This window comes from Chrysochloris asiatica, unplaced genomic scaffold (assembly GCF_000296735.1).
Source record: "Chrysochloris asiatica unplaced genomic scaffold, ChrAsi1.0 scaffold00029, whole genome shotgun sequence".
Taxonomy (NCBI): Eukaryota; Metazoa; Chordata; class Mammalia; order Afrosoricida; family Chrysochloridae; genus Chrysochloris; species Chrysochloris asiatica.
The window spans coordinates 23,273,129-23,283,818 of NW_006408547.1; the positions used below are offsets into that span (position 1 = coordinate 23,273,129).

At 45.0% G+C, this 10,690-nt stretch overlaps 1 protein-coding gene across 1 annotated transcript in view; it reads left to right on the top strand.

Annotated features, from left to right (window-relative positions):
• MCF2L (MCF.2 cell line derived transforming sequence-like) overlaps positions 1–10,690 on the top strand; it is a 301,472-nt gene that overhangs the window by 165,588 nt on the left and 125,194 nt on the right. The window contains exon 3 of the mRNA XM_006851546.1: positions 7,435–7,549. Coding sequence (XP_006851609.1) covers positions 7,435–7,549 — 115 coding nt within the window. The remainder of the gene's footprint in view (positions 1–7,434; positions 7,550–10,690) is intronic.

The following is a 10,690-nucleotide window of genomic DNA, read 5'->3' on the forward strand; positions in this document are numbered from 1 at the left end:
GAGCTCCTTAATACCCAGTAAAAGGGGAACTGGAGGAGGGGCTTTTTCGAGACAGGGGAATAAAGCTGTAGCGGGCTGGCCATGAGGTGTGTCTGCCCATGTCTGCTGCGTAGATGCCTGATTTTGCAAAATCAATATAAGGACAACCTCACTCTTGCTGAAATGAGTACAGACTGGATTTCTTGAGAATTTGTCAGTATCGACTATGTTTCTCACATTGCCCTTCTAAGTAGCCTGTTGAGTAGCTGGAGCAGCACTTCCCACACTTCCCACCATGACCTGCGGTGGTTGCTGGCACACTGGGGTGCATACCTGAGGCAGCTGCTGTCTTCCCACCCCTCCCCACATTCTGCCTTCTTTCTAGGTTCCCTGGACAGGGCAGGCAAGACCCGTAGTCTTCTTTAAGCTTCTTGGGCCAGAGTCAGACATCAGTCCCAGTGCCTTCCTTCCAAGCACAAGGAACGTACATCAGGGCATGCTGCATGATTGGAATTAGGGGGTGCAGGTAGCACCCCGATCCTTTCCCCAGAAGGGACTGGAGGCTCACCATAGTCAGCATTTCTCTCCAGAGAAACCCTTTCTCCGGTCTGTTCTTGCACACCCTCTGACCCCTTCACCTGCCTTTGTTCAGCTGGGGGTGTAGGAGCAGGCCCCCGTCTCTGCTGCTGTTCCCTATAGATCTGAACATAAACGAGGACTGACTCACAGTTTCTTTGGAATTCTTAATGGAAGGAAACCAATGTGGGGAGAGTTCCCCCATTCTGTGGTTTCTGCTAGAGATCTCTGTTGAGACCTGGACTCCGAGTCCCATGTTCAGGAAAACAAAGAGCAGCTGTGAGCTACAGCTGGTTATAGCCCACACCTGTTTTCAGAGTACTGCTAGGCTCACCTCAGCTTGTCTTATCATTATAACTCTTATCAGTTATGACAACTGAGATACCATTTTAAAAGTTGCCTAATGATCGTTGTAGGTACAACACAAAGGTAAGATATAGGTTCTATATGGCTTAGATAGAAGGTACCCTATCTCAGGAATAGCAGAGAGATGATTTTGATATTTGTGTGAGCAACACAAACAAGGAACACAGTGTTCACAACCAGCGTGCGTCTTGCTTTGGAGATCTGAGGAATTTTCCAAGAGGAAGTAAGAATTCAACATGATGAAAGGCCGTGGGTACTGGGTACTGCTTGTTGAGTATGTAACAGAATGTATTCTGTTCAGGATTGTATGGGAAACTACCATCCAAAGACTGATAATAGGAATTTAAGAGTATCTTGAAAGCTGAGAAAGTTCAGAAGGGTAGAAAATAATTAGTAAGTAACTGAGAATAAGAGCAGGTTGCTCTGAGTTTAACCTTCCTTTTCCTAAAAAAAAAGAGAGAGAGAAAGAATGCTTTTCAATTTGTGGATTAATTAGAATTCAAGATGACGTAATCATTAAGTGGCTTAGCTGTTTCTGGATGAACAGGGAGATGAGGCAGACATGTGTTTATTGTTAGACGTTCATTCTGGGTTCACCTGATGCTGGAGAGTGCTGGGATACACCCTCCTCTCGTAAGGAGTTTATGAACTAGCTGAGGAAAATGGTATTTTCACATGTGAAATATAAATACATAAAGCAATAACATTTGCTGATGAACTGTGTCATGCTGTAGAAAGTAAGGCAATGAATCAGGGCTAGCTGTGAAAATGGCAGCGGTATCTGACTTCCTCTAACTTCATAAAAGGAGCTCTGGTAACGCGGTGGTTAAGAATTGGGCTGCGAACCTCAAGGCCAGCAGTTCAATACTACCAGTGGCTCTGAGGGAGAAAGAGGAGGTTTTCTGCTCCTGTAAAGATTTACAGCCTCAGAAATCCTGTACAGGGTCGCTATGGGTCGGGACTGACTCGACAGTACTTAACAATGACAACAACTTAATAAGGGACTTGTTGATAAGTGTTGTCGAGTTGGTGCCAACTCATAGTGATCCTGTATAGGGCTTCCAAGGAGTGACTTGTGGGTTTGAACTGCCGAACTTTCAGTTAGCAGTCCAGTGCTTTTCCTACAGTGCCATACCAGGATACCTCATACAGGGTGTTGTTGTTGTTGTTGTTAAATGCCGTCGAGTCAGTTTCAACTCATGATGACTCTGTGTAGGGTTTCCAAGGAACAGCTGGCTGGTGCGTTTGAACCACTGACCTTGTGGTTCATACTGACCTTGTGGCTCAGTGTTTTATCCCACAGCACCACACCAGGACTCATACGGGGTTATTGTTGTTACGTGCCATCAAGTCGGTTCTGATCCATAGCCACCTGGTATAGAGTTTCTGAGGAGCAGCTAGCTCGTGAGCTTGAACCGCCAACCTTGCAATTCGAGCCACCAACCTTGTGATTCAAACCGACCTTGCAGTCCATTGCAATCACCAAAAGTGCCACACGAGGAGAACTCATACCAGGTAGGATGGTACAAGACTGAAAATCAACAGCCCAAGGTTTATTACTGAGACAGAAGGTCCAACCTTCTAACCAGTTTGGACACCAAGTGCACCTTCCATGACATTCTCTTCTGGACTTAGTCACTCATTGCAGTGGCCACACAAAACTCAGGGACAATACTCACAATTAGGGGTTACGAGGGAAATGGTGGTGGGTGATGGTGTGCCGTGAGGTTGGTTCTGACTCATGGTGACCCTGCGCAGGGTTTCCGAGGCTGTAAATCTTTATGGGAGCAGAAAACCTCATCTTTCTCCCACGGAACGGCTGGTAGTTTCGAACTGCTGATCTTGAGGTTAGCAGCCCGACTCATAACCACTATGTTACCAAAGCTCTGTTAGGGCAATAACAGGTTACATTTCAGGTTCAGAAGGGACTCTGGACACAGTTCTTTGGTCAGGACAGCCTCTTCTTAGTGCCCACAGGCTGGCCTCTACCTGGCCATTGACCTCTCAGCCCTGAGGCCTTGTGTATCTGTCCTGCTTGGACAAGTGTTGCAAAGCTCTTTTAGCGCTGCTGACTCGTGCTCAGAGGTACCCCAACCACCAGCAAGCCTCCTGCCCAAAGGCGCTCAACTGCCTCGCTCTGTGGACCCAGAAGCCCACAGTGTCTTCTCCTGCTAACATCCTGCCACACTCCTGGTTCTGACACTGCTTCCTGCCACCCCTCACGTCTCACAGGGCGTGACAGCTCTGTCTTACAGTCTTTTGGGTTGAGGAGGTTCTCAGCACAGTGATTCCAGGTCCAAATGACACTCCTCTCTTGGCTCTTCTTACCAGTGATTGTGAGATCCCCCCTTTCCATGTCTGGGACGGCTCGTAACTGCCTAATCCCCTGGTAAGGTTTCCATAGAATTGATTTGCTGAGTCGCATCCAGTCATGTGGTGGGAGTAAAGACTATGGCTCTAAGAGTCATATTAAATTATTCACTATACCACACATAGGAATTACGTAGGTAAATGAAGGCAGAGTGTCGGTGAAACTATGGAGGTAGACTCGGGTGTTTATTGGATGGTAAAATGAGTCTGGCTAGACTGGTAGGGAGGGGCTTGGCCAAGCCCCAACAGTAGAACGTCTGGAAAGTTAGCTGCAGCAGTGAGGTGAGTCATGGTGTGATGGTCACGCTGACGGTAATGAAGACTACTGCCTACATTGTGCAGGGAGTGTCCCGCCATGTCGAGGCTTCCAGACACCGTCTCTTTTAATCATCTCAGTAGCCCTACGATGTGAGAGTATGTCATAGTGGCACTTTAAAATAAAACAAAACACAAGAGCAGGCAATTTGCCTAAGGTTGCTTAGCAACTGATTTGGGCTATCTATTGCTTCATCACACACTGTCTCAAAACTTGGTTTACTACCATCATCATTTTATTTACTTGTTCTTGGTTTTGAGGGTCATGAATTCAGAAAGGGCTCAGCAGGGTAGTTTTTTGGCACTGACTGGGGTTGTTTACTAGGCTGTATCCATTGGTGGCTGGGCTGGACTAGAATGTCCAACAGGGCGTCATTCACGTATCTGGCATCTCAGACTCTTCAGGCAGCAGCCTTCTCCCTTCTACTGTCCATCCTTTCGCCTCCTCTTCCCTTCCTGTCCCTCCTTTTCTTCCTCTGGAAAAGTACCTGAGCTTCTTCACAGCATGGTAGTCTTAGGGTTGTAGAATTTCTCTCATGACGACAGATTTCCAAGAGGGAGCTTCCAAGTAGGGAGGCTAGAAGCTGCATATTTTTTAAAGTCCAACTTTAGAAGGCATACATCATCCCTTCTACTGCATTCTGTTGGTCAAAACAGGTCACAAGTCCAGAGGAAACTCAACAATGACTCAGTGAGAGGAATGACAGAGAATGAACCACCATCTTTAATCCTCCATCTTTCATCTTTACAGGCTTGGGTAAAACTTGGTAGACAGCCCTGTGTGAGTCCAAAGTTTGTGTTTTTAACTACTGCCTTTTCTGTTACTTGTCTGATTGGTGGTGGTGATTATGTGCCGTAGAGTCTGTTCTGACTCATAGCGACCCTGTAAAGGGTTTCCGAGGCTATAAATCTTTACAGGAGTAGAAAGCCTCATCTTTCTCCCACAGAACAGCTGGTAGTTTCGAACTGCTGACCGTGAGATTAGCATTCTGATTCATAACCACTATGCTACCAGAGCTCCTTACTTGCCTGATTAATTGTAGATTATTTCAGCTGGAATTCCTTTGCTTACCTCAAACTAAATATGTACAAGATGAAGCACACAGCCTCTCTCTGAACTTCAGCTACCTCAGTTTGATTGGAGGTGCCAATGTTCTTTCTAGATCCCAAACTCCAGACATTTCTGATTCTTGAAACATGCCTCCAGTATTCCTTTGTAAAACATTTCAGGGGCATCTTTTTCTTAGAAAAATCCCCTCTCCCTCCCCTGCCATGGTTCTGCATTTATTCACATCTGCTCCGTAAACTCACTTCAACTCACAGCTACCGGAACACGGTTTTTGCTATGTTCCTGCTCTGGCAAGTCCAGACACCTCAGTATGCCCTCAGTGACCCATGTAAGTCACTGTTTAAGTCACTAGTTTGCTTGTTTGTTTTTTACTATTCCCCAAGTCCTCATAGGTCCAGATGGGAATGTCTTGCCCCCCCCCTCTTGTTGTTGTTGTTAGGTGCCATCGAGTCGGTACCGATCCATAGCGACCTTATGCACAGCAGAACGAAACATGGCCCAATCCTGGGCCAACCTCACTACTGTTGCCACGCTTGAGTCCATCGATGCTGCCACTTGGCCAATCCATCTCGCTGGGCGTCTTCCTCTTTTTCTCTGACCCCCCCTTACCTGTACACATATTCTCTTGCTAAGCTCTATCCCTTTCCCCAGTAATATCCTCTGCCTATTGCAGTCCAGGAGGTCTGGGGTGGCACTGTGGGTTAAAGCACTGGACTGAAAAGTCAGTATGAGCCAGAAGGTTGGCAGTTCAAGCTCAACAGTCGCTCCTCGGAAATGTTACAGGATTGCTATGGATCTGAATTGACTTGATGGCACTTAAACACCACCACAACAACAACATTGCAGTCCAACCCATTTCCATTTTCTTCTCTTCCACAAATCCATGTCTGACTGTTCGAACCTACTGGCATCAAGCTATTGCTACCTCGAATTCTGTGATACTTTAAACTATTACCATGGAGTTTCATGCTTCGTTCTTTTCGCAGATACTGTTCATCTCTCAATAAGATCATAAATATCGAAAGATCAGAAGCTCCTTACATCCCCTAATGCAATTTGAGCTCAAAATAGTTGCCTGATAAATACAGCCTGATTGGCAAGCTTTATTTATTGATTATAGACATTTGGAAATGTAGAGGGTCGAAGATGAAAATAGGTACAGAGAAGAATGAGAGGTACTGAGAGTTTGTTCAGGAACGTAAACAGTTCCGTGGACACTACACAATCAATACACCTGTATTCTTTGATGCAATGATGAAATGCCCAGATGCTAACTAAAAGGTTGGTGGTTTGAACTCACCTGAGACTCTGGGGGAAAAGACCTAGTCATGTGCCCCCATAAAGCCTAGGAAACCCTATGGGGCAGTTCTACTCTGTCAAACGGGGTTGCTATGAGTTGAAAATCAACTCTGTGGCGCTTAACAACAAGGATGCCACCAAATTTCTCGTACTACTGTTTAAATCATAATAAAAATGAAAGCTTGAAGCTCTCACTGTCCAACGCGGTATGTAAACTATGCCATTTGGAAGTGTCCTGTGGAGCTTTAGGCAGCAGATGTGCACTGGTAACTCTCTGCAAAATGCCTGGGCAGACCCCAAAAGTATGTGGGTGCATGTTCTCACACTGTGGGTGCCAGTCCTGGGAAATCAGCACTTACTATAACATATTTCCCAATGGTCTTTCAGCATCCCCATTTACACTCTGACATAGAACATAAATACCAGAGAGACAAGAATGCGAGGTCAAAATTCTTCTGAGCCAATGCCTAAAACTTGAGCTCAATTTTTAGAAAATATTAGAAATATATTAGAGTACTTACCATATGAAAGATCATCTATTTTTACGGTTTATGAACGAAATGGACCATGCCTAATTCTGTAGTTTTATTCACCAAAGAGTCACACATAATAAGGAACAACTCCTTCTAGGATGTTTACAAGGTGTAACATTGGAAAGAACTATAAAATGCCCACAAAAGAAATGGCTCTGTAAGTAGTTGGCACATGTACCTGAATGGTGCATTATGCAAATACATGAAAGAATGGCTGTACCCTCTAGACGCATCCTGACTCACAGAGACCCGATAGGACAGGGTAGAATTACCCTACAGGGCTTCCCAGGCTGAGAGTCTTTGCAGAATCCAACTGCCACATAGTTCTCTTACAGAGCGCTGGAGGGCTGAAACCATCAAACTTTTAGTTTACAACGAAGGGCTTTAACCACAGGGCCCCCTACATGGCTTATAAAACCATTTCTTTTACAGCGTTAGAAAAAAGCAAGCTTGTCTATTCAATATGGTCCCAATTATGTATAAAAAAAAAACATTTAAAATAAAATTTGGAAGGAAACATGTCAAAATATTCTGGTGGTTGCCCAATGCTAGTAAAAGGATGGATGATGTTTTTAATTCTTCACACTCTTTTTGTGTGTTCCATGTATTTTCTTCAGTAAGCATGTGTTGCTTTCTAAATAAAGAAGACTGTCAACTTGAACTGAAATGTCACTGTTGTTGACTGCCTTTGAGTTGGCCCCCGATTTATAGGGACTCCGTACACAATGGAATCGAATCGTTGTGACCTCTAGAGCTTCCACTGGCTGATTTTAAGAAGTACTGGAGCCTTCTTAATGTGACTTAGTCTGCAAGTACAACGAAACCTGTTTAGCATCAGAAATACATGCTGTTTATTAAAAATTCTAACTCACAATATTGATCTACTATTGAACAGAGTTAAGTAACCCCCTTTGCATTTCTCTCTAGGTGGACGTGGACAAGATGGATGTCCTGTTATCACCTTTCCAGACTACCCGGCTTTCAGCGACATCCCAGACAAGGAGTTCCAGAATGTCATGACCTATCTGACTAGCATTCCCAGGTGTGTTGTTGCTCAGAAGACAGAGTGCATGCCCAGCTCTGTTGTTCTCTTTGGAACCACTTAACACCATCTTACTAAGCTCACCCAGCAGCTTGACGATGCTGCTAACCTTTTGTAAGCTCTGGAGATGGTGACTTACAGAAACTAAGAGACTTGCCTGAGATTCCACAGTGAATAAGTGGGGGATTTGGGATCAGAATCTAGTTTTCCCAGTTCCCAAACTGTCATCTTTCCCCACCGTGTCCCCGCCCCATGCTCTGATGTGCAGGAGAGATGTTTTCTTCCCATCTCCTGTACCATCTGTCAAGTTTGTTGTACAAGAAAGGGATCTTGCTGAGACTCCAGAAATAGTTTTCCCCTCTTGTAAGATGTTAATATCTTCACATTAGAGAAATCAAGGTCTCCAGTGGGGTGGTGGCTTTATTTACTAACTGAGGGAAGGCGATTGCACAGGTGTATCTGAAGTTGGATTGATCTAGAGCTCAGTGTATAAGCCTGACATGTGCAGTGGACGGAGTTTTGTCCATTTGGGGAGGAAATTGGGCCAGAGGGTGAGACCTAGGTTAGTTAGTACCAAAGGTAGTGGAGACAGTGCAGCCTCCGCCTGCTCTTTCTGACCTGAGAAACCATTGTTGTGGTTGTCAAGCGCCGTCAAGTCGGTTCTGACTTATAGCAACCCTCTATAGGGTTTCCAGGGATTGGCTAGTGAATTTGAACCGCCGACCTTGTGCCAAAGTTGTCAAAGACTTCATTCATTTTGCTCAGATCAACCATTAACATTTATGGAAGCAGCAGTCAAGAAAACAAACAATGTATTGCATTAGGCAAATCTGCGCAAGACCTCTTTAAAGTGTTGAAGAGCAAAGACGTCAGTGTGAGGACTTAAGGTGCACTTGACTCAAGCCATGGCATTTTCCAGTCACCTCATATGCCTGTGAAAGTTGGGCAGTGAATAAGGAAGACCGTAGAAAAGTTGATGCTTTTTGAGCTATGGTATTGGAGGAGAATATTAAAAGTACCAGTGCATAATGCCACCCATTTTATAAAACTGTGTAGAGTGTCTCCCTTACCCTTCAGTAAAGCAGTGTCTTCTGTTTAGCATATAGTGAATGATGCATGAAATAAAACCAAGAATACCCTTGAGGTGACATTTTTGTTCCTTCTACTGCAGGAAGTAGGTAGCCATGAGACCCGTAACCAACAAAGTCACAAGTGCAACGTCGGTTGTTCTTTATTAATGTTCTCCCTCATTCCCATCTTTATTTGTAGAACAACCAGTTAGAGAATTTTGATAGTTTAAAGCTGACTGCTTACAGGTATGAGAGATACAGTGAGTTCTACCCCCAGTGATTCGTCCTTTCCTGAAAGGAATGTGGTCTGACCTAGAAAACAGGCTAAAACATCCAATTTGATCATCAGAGATATGTCAGATAGTAACAACCAACTTAGTAATCACCAGTTACCAGCAATTATTGCTTTGAGGAGAAGGGGTGAGTCATAGCTTTTGTTAGCAGACTGGCCGGTTAAGAGACGGAAGTCAGTTCAGCTCGGGGAAGCATTTCTGAGGGACGTGAATCTTGAGAAGTAATTTGATAGAAAATTTGAAATGGAAATTGATCACTTACCCTGGGGTGACTTGTAAAAGGTTCAGAAACAGTCCTGAAAGTAGTAAGGTACAGTTGTGCTTAATGTTGTAGCTGGTACTCATGCAGCAATCCTGCATGCATGGAGTGTTTTGGAACCTCCCACGTACCAAGCGCTGTGCTAGTTGAGTGAATGAATGAAGAGCGGAGTGGTGGGCGGCATGCACCTTGGGGTGGAATTCTAGTACCGTTTGTTCGTGCTTACCTGACAACCCACTCCAGAAGATGTCAAGTGCTTCATGGATGGGAACAGCTGTGATAATTACAAAGCAACTTCACAGCGTTCTCATTTCAGCCTCAAAATCCCACTGAAGCAGGAAGGTAGCTGCTACACCCATTTTAAAGATGAGGTCGCTGGCTCTCAGGGAGATGAGGTTACCTGGGTAAGATCATACATCTAGAATGTAGCCAGCTAAGGCTTGAGGAATGTCTGAAGTGTCAGATCACCACCCACCTGTACTTTAGAGAACATCTGCTCCAGGTATGGTGTACCTAGCACAGAGGATGTGTGCTTGGGAAAATGGTACTAAAGGGATACCAAGATGATCAAGGCTTAGAAGGCAAGGTCTCCACCGCTGTAGTCACACACAGCAACTGGCTCATGAACGTGGCGCCTTGATGGTCTGGAACTGCATTAGGCAAAATGCTTTTGAACTATGGTATTTCATCCAATGAAAAGCAAATGGCAATTACTTGAGCATGAACTAACGAAACCCTGGCAGTGGTTCTAGAGAGGAATTCCTAAGTTCTAGTGGTACTTAAAATAAAAGGGAGAGAAAGACTGGGAAATGACTGGACTTGGCTGCTGGCCTTAGGAGCACTGTGTGTTGTGTCTCCTTTGGTCTTGGTGTTGCTACAGAGAACTCTTGCTTAACGTGTGCTCTCTAGAGCCCCAGAGCCGCTTCTAGAATAACCATCTTTCCAGCTACTGGCAGCGCGCAGCCAGAGTGTCTCAGCGGACCAGGTGCTGCAGACAGAGAATAACAGGGTTCCCCTCTGGAGTCTTGGCACCATGCACCCTTCAAGGTCGTGCCCTTTCTTCAACCTCACTTCTCCAAAAGGGTGGATTTTCTGTGGTAAATAGTGTCACCTTGCATTTGGATCATGAACTGAAAATAGCTCCGGTATTTCGAAAAATCAGGTGGAATACCAAATTTCATCCTTCCCAAGCAGTTTCCTTGGAGACACTGAAGTGACGATGGTACTGCTCTTAAAGTTCTCAGATTTTGTCTGTGGCTTGGTACAGGAGAAAGAAACACACCAGTCTGGGCAATGAGGGGTTGGACTTGTTCTCAGCTGGCTCCCCAATGCTGCCTACTGATTCCTTGCACACAGTTGGGGGGAAAAAAAAGGGAGGGGGTCGCCGTTGAGTAGACTTCAACTCAAGGCAACTTCATGTGGGTCAGAGTTGAATTGGGTTCCATAGGGGTTTTTTGTTGTTGTTGTTTTATTGTGAACTATGTGATAGTTTACATGGGAGAACATTAGTTTTACATTC